Source organism: Miscanthus floridulus, chromosome 6, assembly GCF_019320115.1.
Source record: "Miscanthus floridulus cultivar M001 chromosome 6, ASM1932011v1, whole genome shotgun sequence".
Taxonomy (NCBI): Eukaryota; Viridiplantae; Streptophyta; class Magnoliopsida; order Poales; family Poaceae; genus Miscanthus; species Miscanthus floridulus.
Genome location: NC_089585.1, coordinates 145,200,422 through 145,225,970, shown reverse-complemented (window position 1 = coordinate 145,225,970; position 25,549 = coordinate 145,200,422). Strand labels below are relative to the sequence as shown.

The window sequence follows — 25,549 nt, the reverse complement described above, 5'->3', positions numbered from 1 at the left end:
GCAACACGTTTGTGGACTTTTAAACGTTGTCACTCCTGTGTACACTACATGTTTATCTCCACGCTTTAAAATAGTTGTGCTCCAAGTCAGATCAGGGTACCAAACAAATCATTTATGTATAAGCATAGTAGCCATATGTGCAATAAGTCAATGACAATAAGTGATGCCCATTATACCTTCAAAAACTTTCTTATGGCTACCACTCATATTGCAGTATATATATCCAAAACATTTTCTCCATCTTTACAATCTTTCCTATGCCTCGCCTATGCGTGCGATGGCGCACGCCCTTCACTAGTATCTCAAATATAAGATGTTGTGTCGCCATGCAAGTAAAGAACAAAAGAAATAATCCTAGCCTACACAGGCTGGGGTGCGGGAACGCCGCACCAGTTTTTCTAGTAACAATGATGATGGGAGAGGGATCGTTGTTTTCCATTTTAATCCAGGCCCTTCTGGTCTTTCCCACGAAACAGGCCATGCAGGCCCTGCCTCCTTCCTATTTCTCTTTTTTTTCTCACCCTCCGATCTCTCTTTTCTGTAGAAGGCTTTTTTTTTTTTGGTTCTTCTCGCCGAGGAAGCAAAAGCAACGGCCTGTTGAGGCTGCCGTGTTTGACGACAGTGACGACTGTTGAAACTTGTATAACGTGGTGTATGTGTGTACGTACGTACGACGACCTGACCTTGTACGATTTTCTTTCCACTTTTTTTTCTGGAAACAAGAATTTTGTCATTACGAGATGCTATAAATAAATTAATAAAAGGGAAAAAAGGGTGATAACTATACCACGGAATTACTTGCGCCATTGCTAAATCATATGCAAAATTAAATCCGCATGGCTTAATCCGCGTGATTCTGCAAAATTTCTTCCTGCAAGTTTGAAGAAATATTGGGAACATGCATGGAGGCGTTCGTGCGCATATATGTATGCTGCAGCTCCACGCCGGAGAACGAGACGCGCGGGAGACCGGCCGGAGCGGGGGCGACGACCGCCACGGAGGATCGGATTGACTCCTCGTCGTCGGAGATAGGGAGACCGCCGCGTTGTCACCGACATGACTCGGCCGGCAACTGCCACCAGTGCTGCGCAAGGATGAAAAGGGTACGGAAATATTCTAAATATCGTTTTCTATATTATGATACCATTTTTGAATTTTGCTAAACATAAAAATTTATTATTTTTAATTAGTTTCACAACCATTTTCGATCATTTCAGTACTCTTTAACTGCTAAAACTGCTTCCGTGACCGTTTTTGACCACCCGCTGCGATTTCTGAGACGAAGAGGCCCAGGTGAAGGGACACCTCGCATCGCACCTTTGCATGGGATCCACCCGTCAAGCATTGGGTCACTTGCTTTTCATGTGGATCTCTAAGATAAGGCCGTGGCGTTAGCATGAGCATTATACTAGTATAACATAAGACATCAAGGAGTTTACTTCTACCTGCAGCAATTGATAAATGAACGAAGTAAATATGGAAAGGACGAAATTGATGACTTATGGGGTGGTTTTGCAACATACCAACAGTGTGTCCCAATAAACCTATAATAATTATTATTTTAGATAGAATATTTATAAGGTTATCCAAGAATATGATATAGCCAACAAGTTTATCTCTGGTTTCACACCTACTTAAAAGAAAGAAACGAATAAGAAAAAGATAAAATCACTCGTTCAAGGGGAAGCCATATCAAACCAAATAAAAGCGAGGTGCCACCCCCGTTTGCCAAGGTGGTGTGTCGTCCTGTGTTATGTTTTGTTTAACCCAAGCAAATAGGCCTAAGGGAGGGGGTACTTGGACAAAACTGATTAAACTCTTGTCTCTGTTACACAGCTCACCTACTTTAAAAAAAAGTTAATAGTTAAAATGAAAAAAGGGAATTCTGCTCAGGAAAGCGGCAAGTGCAATAATCAGCTCATGAATCTAATATCGAGGCTAAAGTGTTTTTTTTTTTTACTCGAGAAGCCATGTCCCATCATTTTAGGCTCTCTTTGGCAGGGCTCCGGCGGCTCCGGCTCCGGCCTGTCGGCCGCCCAGGGGCCGACACCCGGTTACTGTTCATCGGAGCCATTTTTCTCTCTCCTCCTTTCCTCTCTCACAGAAACCGCCGGAGCCGGAGAAGCTCGTTTTTCGGGCTCCGCGGCTCCGGCTCCCCTGGCATCTATCGGCCCCTGAGCGGCCGACAGGTGCGGGAGCCGGAGCCACCGGAGCCCTGTCAAAGAGGCCCTTAGTAGCAGGCAGCGTGAAGCCGTGAATGCTTATGATTTCCTTATTCCAGGGCCATTGAAGGCCATGAGCGAGGTGAGCGACCGCTCAGGCCCCAAAAGGCAGAGGGCCCAAAATTTACATCCCATGGCTGCTAATATCAGTTCAAATTTTGAGTATTTAGCTCAGGCGTCGAGCACTTCTCTATTAGTTTCTTGTTTCTAACACATAACTTATGACGCAATCATGTTTAGCTGCCGACTGTGGCAATTGAAACATAGAGACTCGCAATTGCTTCTACATGACTCCGTATCTCCGTTCGCCCATCGGCCATGCTGTTGTGATCTCGTTTTGTAATTCTGTCGCTGCGCCATTCGCAACATTCCAGCCCCGATGAACATGAGCGCCCCAACTTATATTTCGCTCTCGGACCCCAAATTCCTAGAGACGGTCCTGCCTTATTGGTTATTGATCGTACGTACAATATGCGTTTATCCAGCGTGTTCGGCTGAGCATGTCTTGGATTGTTTCAGTTTATTCTCTCTCACAGAACACTATTGAATCATCCAAAATAAGTCGAACTACAGTGGACAAGGGTACCAGCTGAACACCCCCATCGTCTTTTGCTATGGATGCGAGAAAGAGTACGTGTCCTCCAAGCCAAAATTCTTCTTAGCGACACAATCGCCTAGATGAAAAATTGGTGTCTCCATGATGCTATCAATGATCAAGATGTGTTGCTTGGAAGGATGATGCTCCTAGAAGTTTATAATATTGCTTATTAAAAATAGTTTATAAATTTGTTCGTACAACATAAGATGGCGGACAAGTGGACACTTAGGTGAGAGAAATATAGAATAAATGGACAAAATGCATGGGGAAATAAATGAAGTCACCGACATTTTCTAGAAACAAAGAAAAGGCACCACCGCTGAGTGAGGTAGTGTGTCCCACAACCATAAGCAACGTGCAATTATGAATGCAAGCTACGTGTAACTCATGCGGATGTTACTCTCCATGGCCAAATTAATAATAAGTATCTATTTTTATCATATGGCCTAACAGCCCAACACAACAAAGATACCATCTATGGCTCACTTGCCAAGAGAAATATGTCCCCAAGTCAAAGAAAAGACACCAAAGCTATTTTAGTGAAAATCACCAATATGTGCTAAATAAAAGAAAAGACACCACCGTTTAGTGAGGTAGTGTGTCCCACGACCCATGCACGGCTAACGTGGTGTCGTATGTGTATGACCTGACCATTCACAGTTCTCTTTCCACTTGTTTTCGAGGGAACAAGAATTTTTATCATTACGAGATGCTATAATAAAGTAAAGAAAAAAGGTGGTAACTAACTATGCAAATTACTTGTGCCATTGCTAAATCATAGGCAAAACGTGGTGCATGTGTCTCTATGGGTGGTACTAATACCCAAGATGTACTGGTTGGAAAGGTGGTGTGTCCTATAAGTTTATAAATATATTATTTACTAAAAATAGTTATAGAGTTGTTTGTAGAATATGAGACCACGGACAAGTAGACACTTAAGTGAGAGAAATATAAAAAAAAGAATAAAAGTGTCTGAGACTTAGAATGAAGTCACTGGTATGTTCTAGAAACAAGAAAGGCATTGCCGCTTATTTAGGTCATGTGTCCTACAACCATATACAATGCGAAGGTATGCATACACGCATAGGTAACCTATACAGATTCCACCTGTTCGCTTGATTGTTTATGTGGCTTATAAGTCGGCTGATGCTATTTTGTTGTGAGAGAAAAATACTGTATCATGACCAGTGGCGGATGTGGGATGCGGGATAAGGGGGGGCTAAAACAACAGAGATGTTGATTTGCACGAAGATTTAACGGTGAAATCAAGTTTTTGCTACAGTAATTAGCATTGAAATCAAGAAATTAGGGGGGGCTGGAGCCCCCCCAGCCCCCCCTTTGGATCCGCCACTGATCATGACTGATAAGCCTGACTAATATGATCAGTGGACGTTAAGGGTCCCTGAAACTAATAATAATTAAATATTTGTTTTGTTGTACGGTCTATCTATCAACACACACAAATGCCCCCCCTAACAAGCACGGTTGAGCATCCCTGGAATGCTGTGTTCGACGACAGTGATGAGTGTTCGTCTTTCCTTTTTTTTTTTTTGGAAACAAGAAATTTTATCAGTATATACGAGAAGCTAATAAAGAAAAGGGAAAAAAAACTTGGTAACTACACTACCGAACTACCTTGTGCCACTGCTAAATCGTAGGCAAAATTAAATCCGCATGGTAAAATTTGCGTGATTTTGTGAAACTGAAATTCCTTCCTATGAACAACATGGAGGCGTCCATGCACATACCCTCCTCAGTACTCAACTACCTTACTCTCCTCCCGTCGCGCTCCTATTTCTCTTCTCCGCGCTGCTCTGTCGAACGTCCTCGTGCCTCCGAGCCAACGCCTCCGCCTTCCTCGAGCCTCCCCGTGCCGCCACATCCGTTTCCTCGCGCCTTCCCGCGCCGCCGCCTCCGCTTCCCCATGTCGCGGCCGCGCCTCCCCAGCCGCCGCCTCGCCCCTGCCTTGTCTCTAGATCATCTTCCTCGGGCCCATGCTCTTCTCCGTCTCCGGTGTGCATGCGCTCGCGCCCCCTGCACACAGAGGCGGCCCGCGCCCTGCGCTCGTCACTGGCCCCGTGCCCCCCGCCCGCGACTGTGCCAATGCCAGCGCTTCGACGACGCCTGGTCGAGGAAGGGCATTTTTGGGTGGGCCTGCAAACAGGATGGATGGAGCTAGGCGAAGCTAAAGCGTGTTCGCCTGGTCACGTTCCAGCTTGTTATTCTTTCTCACAGAACACTAATCAACTGAAAATCAGCGCTCCTCTCTCCTACTGCTCTAGAGACCGGGAAATACAGCGCTTCACGCAAGGAGCGGCGCCTTCTCGGCCCGCTTGGTAGGCAGCGGGCAGCCACCCAAAACAGCTTCAAGAATCCCTACCAAACAGCTTGAGGAGCCGGCGACGCAGCAATGAACAATTCAACACCACAAATCACCCTGGGCGCTTTTTCACCGAAAACCGAACACCGAACCGAATAGTCGGTAGTTCGGTTTTTCGGTTTGGTTTCGGTTTCCAGTTCTGTGAAGTTCGGTGTTCAGCTTCGGCTTCGGCTTCTATGCCATACCGAACCGAAGTACCGAGAAACCGAATAGTCGGTAGTCCTGCTGGCTAGAACCTGTTTCTTTCCTGTTGTCTATCAAAACTGATGGAGTACTGTGGTTTATTATCAAGAATGAACTGTAAATTTGTAATATTTGATTTGAGCATTTAATTGTTAAGTTTGTAACGGTCTTGAGTCTTCAAATAATATACTGTGCTGTGCTGTCAGTTCTAAATCATGTCTGATGTTTTCTTGCATCGGTTTATTTGGTTTTAATCGAAAAACCAAACTAAAAAACCGAACCAAAATTGGTCGGTTTTTAAAATTTTAGCAAACCGATTCGGAGTCATTTTTTGGAAACCGAAATTTTGAAAAACCGAACCGTCGGTTAAAACCGAACGCTCAGGCTGCCACAAAGCCAAAAAGCCAAGCATCCGTCGCACTCTGCCGCCTCGCATTCGCTGAAATCACTCCACGTTCCTCCGTTCCCGACCTATGAAAGTTCAGCCCCCAGGCGTGGGCCCCACCGCGTGTACAAGTACAAGTCTCCGAGTCATCGACACTTCGACAGCAGTCGGCAGACTCGGGGAGTCACTCGGTCTCCACTGACTGACCCAGACAAAGCTCCCCACCACCGCTCCCGTCCCGCTTGGCGCTTCGAGGAGGTCCAGGTCCTGGTCCTCGTCGGCGACTGGCCGGAGATGGCCTTCCTCCGCCGCTCCGCCACCACCGCCGTCCTCTTCGCTCTCCACCTCCTCCTCCTCACCGCCTCCGTCGCGTCCTCGCCGTCGTCCTTGCCGGAGCAGCAGGACGACATGCCGGCGCTGCTCCACCTCAAGCGCGGCCTCACCTCCGGCGCCGGCTCCGTCGACGCTCTCCTCCAGTGGTCGCCGGAGTCCGGCGCCCACCACTGTTCCTGGCCGGGGGTCACCTGCGACGACGCGGGGTCCGGGCGCGTCGTGGCCCTCGCGCTCCCGTCCCCACCCGGCGGCCGCCTCGCAGGGGAGCTGTCCCCGGCGGTCGCTCGCCTCACCGAGCTCAAATCGCTCGCCTTTCCCTCGGCGGGGCTCGGCGGCGAGATTCCTCCGCAGCTCTGGCGGCTGCGGCGCCTCCAGGTGCTCAACCTCGCCGGCAACTCCCTCCGTGGCCGCCTGCCGGCCACCTTCCCCGAAGGGCTGAAAAGCTTGGACCTTTCCGGGAACCGGCTGAGCGGGGCAATCCCGCCGGCGCTGGGGAGCTGCGCCGCGCTCCGGCGCCTGTGCCTGTCCTCCAATTCGTTGGCTGGAACCATCCCGCCGCGGATTGGGGAGCTCGCGCGTCTCCGGGTTCTGAACCTGTCCGGGAACAGGCTCACTGGCGGCGTGCCGCCGGCGCTCCTCCATTGCGGAAGCCTCGTCCGGATGGATCTCAGCGGCAACTTGCTCCACGGCCGGCTTCCCTCAGGCCTCGCGGAGCTGAAGAACCTGAAATTTCTCTCGTTGTCCGGCAATAATTTCAGCGGTGAGATACCTTCCAGTTTGGGCCAGCTGGGGTCGCTGGAATTTCTTAATCTGTCCAACAATTCTCTATCAGGGGAGGTTCCTGTTGATCTTGTGGCACTGCAAAATCAAACTGTTTTACTGCTTGACAACAACAAACTATCTGGGGAGGAGGAGATAACTGCTGGTGTTAATGCTGCTGCCGCCGCCTCACCAGTTCATGTATTTACTGTTCATTCGGTTACTAGTGAACTGTTTCCTGTTTCTCCTATGCCAACAATTATCCGTGAGCTGACTGAGACAAGGCCAGGCACTTCTAATGGCAGCCCCAGCAGCAGCAGTAGCAGCAATGGTGATGGTGGCTTGGGTATCAAAGAGATTGTTGCCATAGCTTCAGCATCAGCCATTGTTGTGGTTCTGTTAGTTGCACTCACCCTGTGCATCTGCACAAGGAAATGGCCTCAGAGAGCATCAAAGCGCTCTTTTAGGGGAAGGGAAATCAAGATTTTCGCCGATGTTGAAATTGGAGCCCCCCTGACATATGAGACTGTGGTCCGCGCCACTGGGAATTTCAATGCTAGCAACTGCATTGGCACCGGCGGCTTTGGCGCGACATACAGAGCCGAGGTGGCACCTGGAGTTCTTGTGGCAATAAAGAGGCTTGCTATTGGGAAGCAGCATGGCGACAAGGAGTTCCAAGCAGAAGTGAGGATCCTTGGGCAATGCCGTCATCCTCATCTTGTCACTCTCTTGGGGTACCACATCAGCGAGTCGGAGATGTTTCTGATATACAACTATCTGCCAGGTGGCAACCTGGAAAGGTTCATACAAGAGAGGGGTAAGAGGCCAATCAGCTGGAGAAGGCTTCACAAGATTGCTCTGGATGTTGCTCGTGCGCTTGCGTACATGCATGACGAATGCGTCCCCCGCATTCTGCACCGAGATGTCAAGCCAAACAACATATTGCTCGACAATGAATGCAACGCCTACCTTTCTGATTTTGGATTGGCGAGGCTTCTCCGGAACTCAGAAACGCATGCGACAACGGATGTTGCTGGTACTTTTGGTTATGTGGCTCCTGAGTATGCAATGACATGCCGCGTGTCTGACAAGGCAGATGTCTACAGCTACGGAGTTGTGCTGCTGGAGCTGATTTCAGACAAGAAAACACTGGACCCATCATTTTCTCCATATGGAAATGGTTTCAACATTGTCAGCTGGGCTGTGAAGCTTATCCAAAGAGGCAGGGTTCGTGAGTTCTTCATCGAAGGCTTGTGGGAGAAGGCCCCGCATGATGATCTGGTTGAGTTCCTGAACCTGGCGGTCCGGTGCACGCAGGAGTCTCTTGCTTCTAGGCCCACAATGAAGCATGTTGTTGGACGCCTAAGGGAACTCCGACCACCTTCTTACTAGGAAGGCAAGGCGCTCAACACCTAAATACTTACCTAAGAAGAACTGATGGGCTGATTAGTTAGGTGGTCTCCCTGCCAAGCCAAGGGGGTTAGTAGCTGTGGTAAGGAGGTGCCAACAATTTTATCTCCTCAGCAGCCTCCTTTCCACCAAGTTTTACTGATGCATAACATTCTAGGTAGATGAATGCTTCCTCTAAAAAAATGAAAAATATAGAAAAAGAAAAAAAAAAGGTGAAAAAAAAATAAAACCGAATGCTTCAACAGTTCTGCAACTACATAACATTTGAGCGACATTACTTCTTTTCCTGCATGATTGAGAAAAAAGGGTAGTGATGCTCAAATGGTATGTAGTTTCAAAACTGTTGAAGCATTTGGCCTTCTGAAATCTTGTAAATATTATCAGTAAAGGTTAAAGTTTGACATGTATGGATTGATGATTGTGTTGGTATGTTAACTGTTTCATGGCCTGAATCGTACCTAGAACGAGGTAGGTCACAATCTGTGACCGTGCGAATGCGATAGCAGACGCTAATTACAGACGCTGCTAGTGCTAGCTGCAGCTGCCAATTTGCAGATGCTATTGCTGCACTCTGCCTCGTGCTGTTGCTAGTAGTTGCAGAATGCAGGTTGTATACTTTGCCAACCAAGTGAGCAGCTGGCCTCTGCTTCGCCCTTTGCTGGCGTCTCTGCCATTGGTCTGATCCAGGCTGCATAACTCAGATCGGACGGCTCTCAGGTGCCCAAGTGGTGGACGGCCGGTGTTTCAGAACAATGAAATATTTCCGTCCTGCAGGCATAGTCAATCGAGTAAGAAAAATAGACAGTTCACAACATGCTTCAATCTTTTTGGGTCCTAGTCTATCTATCTATATCTATCTATTCTACACTATAAAGGAGCGAATGAATTGAAAAATACCTGTCACATAAAAACTCCCTACCCACCCAAGTTCTCCACCCTCGGATGTCTTTTAATTTTACATCTAACAGTTGATAGATATTTGACAGGTGGACCCCAAGACGAAAAGGACCATACTTATGTGATGAAACACGCTTTCTCTGTTGTCAATCTCCCCTCCGTGCCATTTTTTGCCAGGTGGCCGGTGATGGTCTGATGGAGCAGGCTGCTGCAGCGGCTCTTGGGGAGATGGAGATCGGCTAAGCATCCTCCATGTTGCGCACGTCATCTTCGAGCGACCTTCAGGTTAACAGCCGTGCGATTCTGCCTCCACATCCAATCTTTAGCCGATGCCCTCTAGATTAGGATTCTGTGCATTCAATTTTTTAGGGTTTGATGCATCGCTGTTTTTCCTGTTTTGATCCGAAATCAGACTGAAACTTCCATCGAGCCATCGAGGGGTTCAAAAAATCATTAATAGTGGCATGCTTAGGGGTTGTGCGAGAGGATGGAGAAGAAATTATGTATGTCTATCTATTTTTCTGACTGATCTTGAGTCTGTCTATTTCCTTGATTGCTTTGAACTATTGGTCTATACTGCTGATTCATGGGTTCCAAATAATACCATCTTGCCAATCAAACTGGATTGCTTTCTCTTCTACTTTCACCTATTGATCTATACTGCTATTATTTAGCCTGCTACTGTCATGAGTTCCAAATAATACCAGCTTGCGAATTAAACGGGATCGAAGCCCCAGTAGTGGCTACGATGACTAATATGTGCAGCTTGCTGTAATCCAACCCTGAGATTAGGGTCCAGCAATTAGTACTTTATGCCGAAAGCTTTTTATATTATGTTTCTGCTTTTTGATCCTCAGTGTCAGTTTACTTACATACAGCTATTCTAGGGCAGTATTTGTGTTAAAAAAAATAACGTGACAAATTTTACTTTGCATAATGCATGGTCTAGAGTTTATTTACTTCCATGTTCGCAAATGTATCATCACTGATTCAACCAAATTGCCTATTGTTGAAGGGATTACTTTTAAATTTTTTTGTATGCTTGTCAATAAAATTTGATACAGATAACTTGTGACATTTTTCTATATACAAAATAACTAAATTGTAATTCTAAAGTGTATTTCTGAATTGGAGCAGTATCTGTCTTCTTTCTATAGCTGCAAACTTTGATGTAGTGATGGTGCATTGTTTCCTCATATGAATTTCAGATGACGATTTGAAGTCGAATGGACTCTCGGGACAGAACCCTGATGAGATTGGTGATTGTTTGTTGCTTGAAACTATGTAAGTAGGTTTCAGTTTTGCTTATGTTATTTTCTTTTTTCAAAAATGGTCTTTTTAGCCTCAGGGCTCCCCCTCTTTTTTTTTCTTTTGCAGGGTTTTTCCTTGTGAAATTGGCATTTCTTGTGCCCTTGATTACCATCCCTATATTTCTATATGAAATACTTCCTAACAGCAATGCTATTTTGATCCAGGGACTTGTCCTCTAACAATCTGGAAAGAGATACACCATTCTCCATACCTAAGTTGAAGCACCTTGAGAGTTGAGAACTTGTAAGTTATATTATTCATTCCAGATATAAGTTAAACAAAATGATCCACAATGCTTGTTTCATCATGTATGGTGTATTGGTGTTGTTTCCTGTTTTTATAGGATTTTGACACATGTATGGTGGTGCATTGAGCTGGCAGGGGTGATTCCATTGACACACTCTCAACTTCCAAATTTGAATATATTGTAAGTCCTAATAAAGTATTATGTGGTATTAATTGGGTTTAATCTAATGTGATATGCACCATAGGGACTTGGCTCAAAAAAGGCTAAGCGGTGAAATTCCGAATCTAATATATACAATACTTGTAAGTAATACTTGTGGAGAAAGGAATTTTGTTTTTGTTTAGTCATTGGTTAGTTGTATTCGGTTCAATCTGGTACTGGTAGTTTAGATGACATTATGCCAGGATGGCCACATTGCATTAGCTAGAATTTACACCAAAAGAATGAAGATCTCTTGAGCTGATCGAGAGAGTACTTGTGGTCTGCTTTATTGAACTGCTTTTGCTCTGCTCATCTACCAGGATTCTCATGACGGCATTCGTCCGAACCGCAATTGCTTTTGGATGCTTCTCTGGCACTGCCATCATCGCCAAGTGCAGGGAGTACCTGTACCTCAGCGGTCTGCTTTCATCTGGCCTCTCCATTCTTCTCTGGCTGCAGTTTGCTACTTCAATCTTTGGTCACACCAGTTCCACCTTCGTTTAAGGTGAATAAACTTGCTTATTATACCCTACAAACTTAAATTCTTCGTCGCATTGTAATAAGAAAGCATGGAGCCAAGCTGACTGACTGCAACATGGTCATGGATGGCCACCTACACTGCTGCAGCTCTACTTGGGCCTCCTGGTTTTCCTGGGATATATGGTGTTTGACACCCAGGAGATCATCGAGACGGAGCACAGTGGGGACATGGACACATCAAGCACGCGCTGACTCTCTTCCCCGACTTTGTCGCTGTTTTTGTTTGAATCCTTGTTATCATGGTGAGTTGGCAGCAGCTGTTGTTGTTGTATGCACGTTTAAAAAAAAAATTCTATTCCTCCCTCAGGTAATGATTGCTATGCTATTGGATGTAGTTGATGGCTGCTGCCTCACACTAAGAAGTTGTTGCTTTGGTTGCTTCCGCAGATGAAGAATGCGCAGGAGAAATCCGAAGACGAGAAGAAGAGGCTGTTGAATGAATTGGAAGACGCCACAACTCCAACTAGCCTATCTTGTTCCTATGAGAGAACTCTTGAAACTATTGTTGGGGTCTCTTGTGCTAATAAACAATTAAATAACTATATCTACTCATTTGTTTGTTTAGTTCCTGTGAAAAAAATCAAAGATGACTGCATATGCATGAAGGATATGATGAGGGAGTGAGAGCATGAAGGGCCAATATTAATTAATTTAATTTAATTTTCTAACTATATTCAAACCCTCTTAAATAATTTATAAAATTACCAAGTGCGCGCCACGCGTGCATTACCACTAGTAAGTAGAAACTAGACAAGCTTTGCTAAAGTCTTGCTCTGATATATGTCAGTGTTCATCAGCCATTCCTCAAAAGAAAGGAGCAAGCATCAGCACATCAACTGCTTCCTGAAGCCTTTGTACTGAGATCAGGTGTTTTGATTTGGTTATTAGAATTTTTTTTTTGGCCTCCCCAGAAATTACCAAATTTTGTAAAATTTCGATGAAATTCCACCTAAATTTTAAATCCCGACTGAGATACGAACCCTGCATCTCCTTCCAATGCAGGAGAGGGGTTTAGTTTATGAAATATGAATTGACTCGTGCTTGGCTGACCTCCCTATATTTTTAATACATGCTAGGTCCTAAGAGACAGGGAACCATTGCTGACTTGCATATAATTGAGAAGAAACTTCACAAATCACAACACATACTATCTATAGACTAGAAGCATTTTTTTTTCGAGATCGTGCGCTGCACGTATTTCATTAAGGAGAAGGTTCGGAAAACAACAAGCGGCTTGCCTCGGCGAGGTGCCAGCCTGCCAGGCGCCAACACAAACACCGACGGATTACAATTGGATGTCTACATTTTGACTAATTGAGCGACTTGACGACACATTGTTGAAGCATCAGTTAGTGACCAAAGCCAGCAAGCACGACAGGGCCCTGTAACCAGCTTGGAGCCGGAGGTTGCCCTCGGAGCGGATAGCAAGGGCCAGGTTCTGGGAGGTCGTCGATCTGCTATCGAAAACTCGGCAATTGCGCTCCTTCCACAACATCCAAGTGATCAGCAGCACTAGCGCATCAAAGCCCTTCCTGGTGGTAGCTGTAAGCTGCAAACGTGAGGACAACCACCAGGAGGCAGGATCGGTATCTGCTGGGGGCAACAGATTCTGCAAACCGAGCGGCTGCAAGCAGTGGTGCCAGGTATCCCGACTGAAGGGGCACTGCCTATCTAGAAGCATCACTTAGTTCCGTTCCTAACCACCCAAGCCAGGCTCTAGTATGCAAACCGGATGCCATGCCGGAAGCTATGTCCAGCAGCTTCCTCCTAACATGCAGATTGCAGCCTGCGCCTTCTTCCTTCCTCTACTCCAGTTGCTGACAGTGACAACACAAGCTTTTGGTCAGTCGATCACATCTAGTACAAATTAAGAGGCTGCAAAACTTAGAAATACTACCAAAATAGTAGCAAAATCTTGGTATCTAACACGCACCAGAAAAGAAACCACATGCTGTCTGTAACATCATTTGTCAGAATCACTAGGGACCCATCTATTTCTTCTACCAATCAGCACTGTGCATATAGTTGGAAGAAGAAAAAGGCATTTTTCAACACACGCCCTGAAGGCATCCTGCGTTCACAAAGGAACCAAAAGGCATTCACATACGAGATTCGGTAATGATGTGATGTGATTGATCGGAAGCAGCTGGCTAATAACATCGTTTTGGAAAATCAGTGGGAATCTGTCTGGCTTTCTTCTCCATCCCAATCATGTGAGTTGAGTGCAGATGCATCCAAAATACGAAAAGGGCGTGACCGAAAATACTGGAGGCACATGATTCAAACTTGAATAAGGGGAAAAAAACAAAATACTAGTCAGGCTGATTTTGACAGTGGATCTCCAGCTGGGAGCTATGTATACCCCTCTTTTTACGGATGCCAGATTCAGAATTTCACCAAACATACATTTCCAAAGTAGAATTTTTTTTGGTGCGCAACTACAATCAGACGAGCGAAAACCGACAACAAATGAATGCGGAGGAGGATCCTGCACCTCTGGCGATGAATGCCATCCTGGCCTCCGCTGGCGCCGGGAGACGGTGGCGAGTCGGTGACGGTCGCTGCGCTGGTCTAGAGAGAGCGTGACGGCCGCCGCCTGGCGCGGACGGAGTAGACCGGCGGCGGTGGCGGCGGGTCGTATGGAGCGGAGAGTTTATGAGAGCTGGGCCGTGGTGTGGTTGCTTTTGCTGCTACTGGGCTGTGAGTCCGCCAGGAAGCTAGGCTACTGGTGCCTGGGCCGGTGTGGGCTTCAGTTGAAGAAACATGAAACGTTTTTTTTTTAGTTTTTTTAAAGGAAGAACATGAAACGATTTTGACCTACTTACTGCTACAAGCAAACATGCAAGTGTAATCGAAAATTGGAGCACCAAGCTCGTTCATAATAACACCCAATTCAGTAAGACAACGTACTGAAAAAAACTGAATGCTGGCATGTCATAATATCCAATACAAAAACACAAACAAACAAGTGACTGCATCTGATCCTGCTAGCAGGGACGACAACAACGTCAGGGAAATTGACCATCGAAATTGCTTGCATTGCAACTCAGCCTTGCTACCTCTTCCACCACCTTCTCTTCAACAGCAGCCTCAGCGATTCCTTCCTTTCTTCTATCTACTCGAGTCGTAGTAGTATTCGCTTGTAGAAGTTCCAGTCCGGGTCACTCTCCGTGATGGGGGGCTGACCAAAAGGGTGCTCCTGACGTAACGCTGAACATCGTCTGCAGTGGCAAGGGTCTCCAGGTACAAGCGAAATTCTCCACCAGGTCCTGCTCATGGGGCATTGTTAACCCATAACATTAGCCACTCTTCAACTATGCATTACTACATTCTAAGCAGAATGTAACTACGCCTTATTTTATTACTAGTCTGAGTGTCTGACGAAGTCGACCGAAGCTTATTATATTATATTACCCGGTGCATCATGCGCGCTGTTCGTTTGTCTTATAATCCATACTTTTCAGCTTGTTTTTCAATTAAAACAGTGTTTTTCTCTCACGATAAATCAGTCGAAACAGTTTGTTTTTTCAGCGAAGCGAACGGGGCCCTTGTCGTTTAGCTTGTTCGTTTCGTCGTAAACGATCGTGAATTATTTACTGCTGGTGATTTGGTGTAAGAGAAAAATACTATTTCAGTTTATAATCCACAATCGTATACGAGCCAGCGAACAGGCTCTCGTAGCTCTTGTAGCTGTAGGGCCGAGGGAAAATGGCGGCGTGCGGCTGCACAGCAGACATGCATCAAACGAAGACAATGCATGTGTCAAGTGTGTAAAGTATATACAGCCTAAGTCCAGAAGCGAGCATTACCAGCTGTGGTAGACGTTACGTATGAAGTAGGAACGAAGGGGAAAAAGGCAGTACCGGATTGCGCAGAGCTTTGTAAGGGGAATCGTCCACGAGGGTGTTTGAGTGCGAGAATCCTCCTTGTCCCACAACTTATTCAGCTCCTTCAGCACCAGCTGTTTGACCTTGTTTTCAAGGGCGTTCAGTCCAGTACAGGTGCATTTAGACAAGTCTGTCACCGATCTCAATCGAATCCAACTCACAAATCGAATACAGTAACACAAATCGAGTCTCTAGAACACACTAGAATATTATGGATACATAAACTGGTAGTTGGGAGGAGGAAGAAGAGAGGAGAAGGGGTAGATCCAGTCCGCAGACTCGCCTCGAGCTCGCCGGTTCAGAGTCCTGGGCCTTTGACAGTTCATCGGCTCTGTAAAGTAATCTGCTGCTCTCTCGCTTGTACGCGCGGTAGAGACATATGCCGAAAGGACTTTCCTATTGCTGTAATGTAGCCGCGGTAGGAGCAGGCGTCGAAAGGCTCTCCTGCCGAACTGTAGCCACAGCAGGGATAGACGTTAAAGTCAGTCCTGTTGTCACATCTAGTCACTGTAGCAGCATGACAGTCTGACATGTCTGTGTACTAGGATTAGATGGGTAGAGTTGTATATATAGCTTCCCACAGCAACTCAGTAAAGCTGAGCGAATTCAGTTTTGTCATCTCCTCTGCAGAGCTCCGGCCAATGCTTGTGCTTGTACTGTATGTGCGCGCTCTGTTCTCCCTCCCTTCTTCTAACTCCAGCTGTAGTGTGTGTGGTCGACAACGACGGTGAGCGGTCGGCTCACCCGTACCGGAGATCTCGGGACCAACAAGTGGTATCAGAGCCATACAAGCGCCATCGCCGGACTAACCGCTGACGATGACGGATGGTTTGAAGATGGGCGACAGCAGCGACGCTGTTGTGGCTGCCCAGCCACGATAGAAGGTCGTCGTGCACACGATGCGGGAGGTCAGCGGCATCAGTTGGCCGACACTGACTCACACCAACTATGGCGAGTGGGCGGTGACCATGAAGGTGAAGCTCAGAGCCCGACTGCTCTAGAATGCCATTGACAATGTCACTGACAACGAAGAAGATGATATGCCAGCGTTGGAGACTATCCTCACTGTTGTGTCAACGGATTACAGGGAGCCGTTGGGGCGAAGAACTCTACTAAGGAGGCGTGAGAGGCCATTGCAACGATGCGCGTCGGCTTCGACCACGCAAAGAAGGCGACGGCCCAGCTGCTAAAGCAGGAGTACGCCACCCTTAAGTTCAAGGATGATGAGTCAGTGGAGAACTTCTCCCTTCGCCTGTAGTCGCTCATTAGCAAGCTGAGGAGCCACGGCGTCACCATCAATGAACAAAAGGCGGTCTCCAATTACTTCCACTCTTTGCTAGTGAAATATATCCATATCGCTCTCTCTATAGAGACGATGCTGGACTTGTCCACCCTCACCATTGGGAGTGTGACAGGCTATCTGTGGGCGGTGGACGAGCGCATGGAGCAGGCCACAGCGACAACGGACAGTGGCAAGGTGCTGCTGACAGAGGAGGAGTGGGCTGCCCGAAAGAAGTCCGGGGAAGCCTCCTGCAGCCGCGGTGGCGATGACAAGCGCGGTGGCAAGGCTTCTTCAAAGAAGAAGAACAAGAAGGCGATCCCAATGCCTGCCGGTGTTGCGGGAAGACAGGCAATTAGGCAAAGGAGTGCCCAAATCGCAAGCAGGAGAAAAAGATTGAGGCTCATTTAGAGCAGGTTGATGAGGATGATGAAGCCACTCTCGTGATAGCGACGTTCTATGCACTGCACGACGTTGAGGCCAAGGAGAAGGGAGAGGTGATGGCGGTGAAAGGGCATGGCAAGGCTCTGAAGGCTGTCAACCTCGACGAACCGCGCACCTAAGTCCACCTCGAACGTGTGGGCGGCGAACAGGAGCAGCGGTGGTACCTAGACTCCGACGCCAGCAACCACATGATGGTCTCCAAGGAAACCTTCTCCTAGCTCAACGGTAACATGACTGCCACGGTGAAGTTCGGTATGACTCAAGGGTGGTGATCCGAGGGTGCGACACCATCATCTTCAGGTGCTAGAATGGTGAGCACCGCGCGCTGACGAATGTGTACTACATCCCACAGCTACGTTCAAGCATCGTTAGCATCGAGTAGCTGGACAAGGGCGGATGCGAGGTACTGATCGAGAGCGAGATCCTAAAGATTCGGTATTGAGAGCGGCGTCTTCTCGTGAAGGTAAAACACTCACGTAATTGATTGTACCTGCTCGACTTGAAGGTGGAGCAGCCAGTGTGCCTGGCAGCACGGCACACCGAGGAGCCATGGCTGTGGCATGCCCAGTTCGGCCATCTCAGCTTCGACGCGCTCGATCGGCTAGAGAAGATGGTCTGAGGGCTACCCCACATCAAGCACGAAGGCAAACTATGTGACAGCTGCCTGGTTGGAAAGCAGAGGAGGTGGCCTAGTATCACGCGGTGGACGCTCTCGAGCTCATCCACGGCGATCTCTATGGACCAATCATGCCAGCCACAAACTATGGTCGGCGGTACTTCCTCCTGCTCATGGATGATTACAGTCACTATATGTGGCTGTAACTCCTAATGAGCAAGGACAAGGTGGCAAAGGCGATCAAGAAGTTCAAGGCGCGCACGGAGGCGGAGAGCGGCAAGAAGCGGCGCGTGCTATGGACTGATCGTGGTAGCAAATTCACTTCGGTGAAGTTCGCTGCGTACTGTGCAGATCAGGGTGTGGTGCGACACCACACCGCACCATACTCGCCATAGAAGAATGCCATGGTGGAGCGGTGGAACCAGACGATGGTCGACATGGCTCAATCCATGATGAAGGCCAAGAGCATGCCAACAAGGTTCTAGGGTGAGACGGTGACCATGGCGGTGTTCATCCTCAACCGTGCACCCACCAAGGCCCTGAAGGGTAAGATGCCATTTGAAGCTTGGTATGGGCACAAGCCAGGCATGTCCTTCCTCTAGACATTCAGCTGCATTGGCCACGTTAGGAAGACCAAGCCGGTCCTCACCAAGCTGGAGGATAGGAGCACACCGATGGTGCTCCTTGGCTATGAGGAAGGTACCAAGGCATTCCGGCTCTATGACCCATGTGGAGACAAGGTGGTTGTCTCACATGACATCATGTTTGACGAGAAGGCAGCTTGGGACTAGGACAGTCCGAGCACGGGGGAAGCTGGCGGCTTCACCAGCACCTTCGTCGTCGAGCACTTGGTCATCCACATTGGTGGAGACGCCAGAGAGAAGGTGCCGACCACTCTAGTATATAGAGCTAAGCACTCCTGGGGCAGTGCCAAGCACTCTAGGAGTGGTACTGAGCGGTTGAAAGGTCCTAATATGGCTAGAGGGGGGTGAATAGCCTATTTAAAAATCTACAAACCGACTAGAGCAATTTGATTAGTATAACAAATAGCGAAATACAAACTTGCTCTAGCTCTACAAGGGTTACTAGACACCTATCCAACAATTCTAGTTGTTATGATCACTAGGCACATAATTTATAAGGTATCACTAAGAGCTCTCACAATTGCTACACTAAAGAGCTCCACTAGATGAACTTAATCCACAAAGCAAGCTCTCAATTCTAGCTACACTAAAGAGCTTGTTATAGCTAGTTTGTGGAAATGTAAATGAGTAAGTGAGGTGATTATACCGCCATGTAGAGGAGTGAACCAATCACAAGATGAATACTTTATCAATCACCAGGAGAATACCAAAGGGCAAGAGACAACCAATTTTCTCCCGAGGTTAACGTGCTTGCCAACATGCTACGTCCCCGTTGTGTCGACCAATACTTGGTGGTTCGGTGGCTAAGAGGTGTTGCATGAACCTCGTCCACATAATTGGACACCACAAGAACCTACCCACAAGTGAGGTAACTCAATGACACAAGCAATCCACTAGAGTTACCTTTTGGCACTCCGCTAGAGAAGGTACAAATCCCCTCACAATCACCGGAGATGGCTACGAACAATCACCAACTCGTGCCAATCCTCCTCCACTGCTCCAAGCCATCTAGGTGGTGGCAACCACCAAGAGAAACAAGTGAATCTCGTAGTGAAACACAAATACCAAGTGCCTCTAGATGCAATCACTCAAGCAATGCACTTAGATTCTCTCCCAATCTTACAATGATGATGGATCAATGATGGAGATGAGTGGGAGGGCTTTTGCTAAGCTCACAAGGTTGCTATGTCAATGTAAAATGGCCAAGAGAGTGAGCTTGAGCCAACCATGGGGCTTAAATAGAAGCCCCCATGAAATAGAGCAGTTGTACTCCTTCACTGGGCATAACATGGGGTGACTGGATGCTCTGGTCAAAGTGACCAGATGCTGGACCCCAGCGTCCGGTCGTGCGATGCACGCCATGTGTCCCCTCTCTTCAAATACTGAGCACCCAATCCCAACGGTCAAGTGATGACCGGACGCGCTACTGTGAAGTGACCGGACGCTGAACCTCAGCGTCCGATCGTTTCCAGTAAGCATCCAGAAGCGAGAAATCACGACCGCACGCATCCGGTCATGCTCGACTGGACTCACCCAGTGTCCGGTCACTCGGTGTCTCCCCTATGCGTTGCCATGTCAATAGGACCAGACTCAACCCTCCAACGTTCGGTCACTAAGTGACCCAGCGTCTGGTCAGAGATTGATGCTAGCGTCTGGTCAGAGACCGACGCTAGTGTCTTAGCAGCTTCTACTGTCCGGACACACCGGTCCAATCAAGGCCAGCGTCCGATCACTTATAGTGACCTCCGTCTTTTCTGTATAGGGCACCATTGGACTGTTCGCACTCTACGGGCGGACACTCCACTGGTGAAGTTCCTAACCCTTTCTCAAATGTGCCAACCACCAAGTGTATCACCTTGTGCACATGTGTTAGCATATTTTCACAAACATTTTCAAGAGTGTTAGCACTCCACTAGATCCTAAATGCATATGCAATGAGTTAGAGCATCTAGTGGCACTTTGATATCCTCATTTCGATACGAGTTTCACCCCTCTTAATAGTACGACTATCGATCCTAAATGTGATCACACTCACTAAGTGTCTCAATCACTAAAACAAAATGGCTCCTACTATTTATACCTTTGCCTTGAGCCTTTTGTTTTTCTCTTTCTTCTTTTCCAAGTTCAAGCATCTGATCATCACTATGCCATCACCCTCATTATGATCTTCACCATTGCTTCATCACTTAGAGTAGTGCTACCTATCTCATAATCACTTTGATAAACTACGTTAGCACTTAGGTTTTTATCAATTAACCAAAACCAAACTAGACCTTTTAGCGGTCCTACGGTGGTGCCGACCACTTTAGGATGGGTGCCGAACGCTCCCATAGCAGAGTCGAGAGGTCTTGTAGTGGTGTCGACCACTCCAAGACTGGTGCCAAGCACTCCTGTAGTGGTGCTAACCACTCCAGGAGTGGTAACGAGCGGTCCAGGAGTAGTGCCGAGCACTATAGATGGGGTGCCGAGCACTCCAGGTGCTGTGCCAACCACTCTGGTGAAATAGGAGACTCCATCGACACCGATCGAGTTCGTCTCACCTCCAAGCGACATCACTGAGTTCGTGGATGCCTTCCACGACGCTGAGGAGGTACGGTTCCGCAGGCTGGATGACATCGTTGATGGCATAGGGTCCTCAGGCCTGATGGGTCGGCTGCTCAATGACCTAGAGCTACTTCTCATCAGTGCAGAGGAACCTCCCATGTTCATGCTGGCTGAGCATGATGCAAATTGGCGATGGGTGATGCTGGAGGAGATGTAGGCGATCGAGGAAAACGAGACTTGGGAGCTCGTCGATCCACCTCTAGGATACCGTCCGATCAGCCTAAAGTGGGTGTACAAGGTCAAGTAGGACAAGCGCAGCACCATTGTCAAGCACAAGGCATGCCTTGTCACCCGAGGCTTTGTCCAGCGTGAGGGCATTGACTTCGAGGAAGTCTTTATGCCGGTAGCGTGCATAGAGTCTATCCGACTGTTGTTGGCTTTGGCCACAGCGAAGGACTAACACGTCCATCACCTGGACATAAAATTAGCCTTCCTTAACGGCGAGCTGGCAGAGACAGTCTTCGTCAGGCAACCTCCAAGTTTCACCATCAAGGGAGCAGAGCACAGGGTGCTCCGACTATGTAAGGCACCCTATGGGCTGCGGTAGGCCTCACGAGCATGGAACGCCAAGCTTGACGCCACGCTGGGCGAGCTTGGGTTCACATGGTGCGCAACCAAGCATGCACTCTACACACGGCGATGGGGAAGAAGGAGCTCATCATTGGCATGTATGTGGATGACTTGATCGTCATCAACGCACGTGCGGAGGACATCGACAGCTTCAAGCACAAGATGGTGGGTCATTTTTTAATGAGCGATCTTGGCACGCTCTCCTATTACCTCAGCATCGAGGTGAGACAGGTGAAGGAGTCACTCATGCTCGGTCAGAGCGGGTACGCCTCAATGCTGTTGGAGCGAAGCGGCATGGCTGAGTGCAAGCCATGCGTGACTACGATGGAGGAGCGACTGAAGCTGATGAAGGCCAGTACCATAGCGAAGGTAGATGCAACACTCTACCGGAGCATCATCGGTGGTCTACGCTACCTAGTCCACACCAGGCCATACATTGCATTCGCCATGGGCTACGTCGGCAGCTTCATGGAGGATTCCTGAGAGGATCACTAGGCCGTGGTGAAGCGGCTGCTACGCTACGTTAAGGGGACGGTGGATCAGGTGATCATCTTCCCCAAGACCGGTGAAAGTGGGCTATAGCTCACCGTGTTCAGCGATGCAGACATGGTGGGAGACATCGACGAATGGTGGAGCACCTCTGGCATGCTCATCTTCCTCGGGTCGGCTCCAATCCCATGGCTGTCGCTGAAACAGAAGGAGGTGGCGTTGTCCACGTGTGAGGTAGAGTACGTGGCGGCATTCATAGCAGCGTGCCAAGCTGTGTGGCTACGCCAGCAGCTGGGTGAGCTGACCGGTGTGGAAGCTTACCCACCAGCACTGATGGTCGACAACCAGCCCATCCTCGCCCTCACAAAGAATCTAGTTCTCCAGGACCAGAGCATGCACATCGACATCAAGTTCCACTTCCTCAGGGACTGTGTCGATGGAGGGCAAATCATCATCGAGTTCATCAAAACTGGTCGGCAACTCGTGAACGTCCTCACCAAGCCACTCGGCCTTCTTCGGTTCATAGAGCTGAAGAAGATAATCAGCATGGTGGAGGTTCTAGTGTTAGCAGTAGGATTAATGGGAAGAATTGTAAAGTAATATGTTGCTCCCTCGCTTATACGTGCAGTAGGGGTAGGCATCGCAAGGGCTCCCCTGCTGTTGCACTATAGCCACAACAGGGGTAGGCACTGAAAGGCTCCCCTGCCGCACTATAGCCACAGCAGGGGCAGGCGCCAAAGTCAGCCCTGTTGTCGGTGTTTTTGGACCACCGACGGGTAAATTTGTTTTTGCGCGTCTGGTTCGGATGGTGTGCTCAAAGGACACAAGGGTTCATACTAGTTCAGGCATAATGCCCCTACGTCTAGTTTGCTGCTACTCGTGTTACTGGCATTTGGTTTATAGTAGGGGTTACAAACAAGCGAAAGAGAGAGAGGATCCCAAGTCTCTGGTGGAAGGAGTAAACGGGTGCTAAGAGCTCGCTTGCCGCTTAGCCGTGTGCTCATGTCATGCTCTTGTCTCTAGATCCCCTATCTAGATCTCCCCTTTCATGGGGTGCCCTGCTTCCCCTTTTATAGGTGAAGGAAAAGCACGGGTTACAGAGGTGGAAAAGGAAAAGAACGAGAGAGAGAAGAAGGCTTCTAGGGTTGTCGGGTCCTTCTTCTCCTTCATGCGGGTACCACCGATCCTTTAGATGTCAATAGGGGTAGCTCAATGTCATGGCCCTATTCGTCACTATCTTGCACAGGCGTCATCTACCGGTCATGGCATTCCACTCCATCCTAGCGGACGTCGTGGTGAACTGACACGCCTATCAGTGTTCGTACGAGGATTAGGTAGAACAGCACCGGCACGCCCGACACTGTTCTTGATGTGAATCCCTAGGTATGGCTTGTCTTGGCCACGGGTTGCATCGAGGCATGCTATCCTCTTCCATGGCATTAGAGTTTTGACCTAGGCCCATACGCTTGGACCTGGAGTGGTTGGCGGCGGTATGGGTCCCCGTCGGATGAGATGGAACCTGCGTCCTCGAGGTCGGATGAGACATAGCCTACGACCTTGGGCGAGATGGAAACTACGTGCTTGGGGTCAGGTGAGATGGAGCCTACACCTAAGGGGTCAGGCGAGACGAAGCCTGCGGCCTCAAGGTCGGGTAAGACGGAGCCCACGACCTCGAGGTTGGGTGAGACAGAGCTCGTGGCCTTGAGCGTGACTGAACCCGCGTCCTTGGAGTCGGGCGAGACAGAGCGCGCACCTAAGGGGTCGGGCGAGACAGATCCTACAGCCTTAGGGTCGGGCAAGACCTTTTAATACATCTCGAGCCATCCGGGAAAGTCAACGCGGGCACTAACTTCCTTGCTTTGGTATCCCTAATATCGATACCCGATAGTATCTCCCGAGCCTACGGAGGAGTAGAATACTCTTTTGAAGACTTTTTCGGATGGGAGGACTCTGAGGTCCTCGGGCTTCTTTTTGTAGCCCACGGCATGTCCTATTAGGATAGTGATTCCCTTTTGTCATGATCAGTCTTCTTGGGGTATGTAACCATAGGATTCGGGAGGTCAGAAAGATTTTTCTTGATTCTGGTCCCCTAGGATCCGATCGGTCTGCCGTCGCACTGCGACCGCGCATTCGGTCTCCTTATGAGTCAAACTTCCCTCAAGCCCCCACGTGCAGCAGGGGTCCAGTCGAGGGTTGGCTCTTCTTTGTGATCGTCATCCCTCAAGCATTTTTTTCAATAAAACAGAGGAGCTAAGCCGTGCCATGTTTTTCCTCGATGGACGAAACATTATGCTCGATGAGCTATTAATAGGCTAGTCTGAGTGGGGCCCTGGCTTCTCATTCATGGGGGTCCGGCATGGGTCAGTTGGTGACCAACTCTAGATTCTCAGTGGCCAATCCATATAGTTCTCGGGTCTGTTCGATCGGTCCTAAGGGCCCATTGCCTTTCTTCAAGGGAAAAACATGGACTGGGAACCGACCAAGACTCAAACGTGGGCTGAGATGCCCTCGGTGCTCGTGCGCCCAGGTACTGGCCGCTAGTGGGCCCATCCCTTTCCACCCCTCATTCTAAGGGCGCCCTAGAGTGGTCGTGAACCCGTCGGAGGGCCAGCCTTCGAACTCCTAGGCCTGAATGGGCCATAGGAGCATTTTTAGCTCCATGTCCCTCTTTACCTGTGATGGTTCTCGCGCCTATCTACATCGATGCCGAGCTGGACGACATCAAGAAGGAGGTGGCCCCTCTAGCACAGGACTTACCTACCGAGATAGAGGATGAGATCATCTCTCCAAGAAATTAATTAGGTAGATAAGCCAGACGACGAACTTGTAATAAGTGGACAAGCTCTTAAATATCATTATGGCCAAACAAATTTTTATCTCTTCTCCCCTTTTTGTATAAAAAGGTTAATGTGTTTTGACCCTTTCTGTTGTTAAGGCTGTAAAGCTCGGGGTGTAGGTGAAAAAACTCTGATCATGCTGGTGAGCAAAAACACCATAGCCGCTAGGGCGTATGTTTCTTGCAGTCCGACCAATTTTACTCAGCGTTCATTTCTGCAACCTTTGCTTGTAGATCTTAACATGAGAAAGGGTCGGGCACAGAGAATGTTTGCCGAGTAGATATACTTTTTAATGCGTTCCAACTCTTTCCATAGTTAAGGCTAAAAAGCTCGAGGTGTAGGTAAAAAACTATGATCACGCTGGTAAGCAAAAATGCCGTAGCCACTAGGCATAGGTTTCTTGTGATCTGACCAGTTTTACTCAGCGTTTGTTTCTGCAACCCTTGCTTCTAGATCTTAACATGAGAAAGGGTAAGGCATAGAGAATATCTACCAGATAGATATACTCTTTAATGCGTTCTGACTATTTCCACAGTGAAGGCTAAAAAGCTCAGGGTGTGGGCAAAAACTCTGATCATGCTGGTGAGCAAAAACGCCATAGTCGCTGGGGCGTAGGTTTCTTGCGGTCCAATCAGTTTTACTCAGCGTTTGTTTCTACAACCCTTGCTTCTAGATCTTGATGTGAGAAAGAGTCAGGCATAGAGAATGTCTAC

The 25,549-nt window shown here is 48.3% G+C and overlaps 2 protein-coding genes and 1 non-coding gene across 8 annotated transcripts; 2 read left to right on the top strand and 1 right to left on the bottom strand.

The window, feature by feature from the left end:
• The first annotated feature begins 5,951 nt into the window (after positions 1 to 5,951).
• Positions 5,952 to 12,018, top strand: LOC136457252 (probable LRR receptor-like serine/threonine-protein kinase RPK1). Of its 6 annotated transcripts, none has more exons than XM_066457318.1 (9): positions 5,952 to 9,058; positions 9,257 to 9,452; positions 9,580 to 9,670; positions 10,376 to 10,451; positions 10,643 to 10,721; positions 10,822 to 10,905; positions 11,247 to 11,431; positions 11,554 to 11,708; positions 11,854 to 12,018. In XM_066457318.1, exon 1 carries the CDS (start codon positions 6,063 to 6,065, stop codon positions 8,250 to 8,252), a length of 2,190 nt encoding a protein of 729 aa, XP_066313415.1. In that variant the 5' UTR covers positions 5,952 to 6,062; the 3' UTR covers positions 8,253 to 9,058; positions 9,257 to 9,452; positions 9,580 to 9,670; positions 10,376 to 10,451; positions 10,643 to 10,721; positions 10,822 to 10,905; positions 11,247 to 11,431; positions 11,554 to 11,708; positions 11,854 to 12,018. The 6 variants fall into 6 exon arrangements, with proteins under 6 accessions (XP_066313415.1, XP_066313416.1, XP_066313418.1 ...); XM_066457319.1 differs by having other exon boundaries at positions 9,246 to 9,452; XM_066457321.1 differs by adding an exon at positions 10,970 to 11,027 and having other exon boundaries at positions 5,952 to 9,452.
• Positions 12,019 to 13,597: 1,579 nt separating this feature from the next.
• On the bottom strand, positions 13,598 to 13,676 carry LOC136462074 (small nucleolar RNA R12). Its single transcript, XR_010760596.1, has one exon. It is a non-coding gene; the product is annotated as a small nucleolar RNA R12 (small nucleolar RNA).
• A 7,903-nt stretch (positions 13,677 to 21,579) lies between these two features.
• On the top strand, positions 21,580 to 21,993 carry LOC136461430 (uncharacterized mitochondrial protein AtMg00810-like). The gene has a single exon (XM_066460724.1). The coding sequence runs from the start codon at positions 21,580 to 21,582 to the stop codon at positions 21,991 to 21,993; it is 414 nt and encodes a 137-aa protein (XP_066316821.1).
• The last annotated feature ends 3,556 nt before the right edge of the window (positions 21,994 to 25,549 follow it).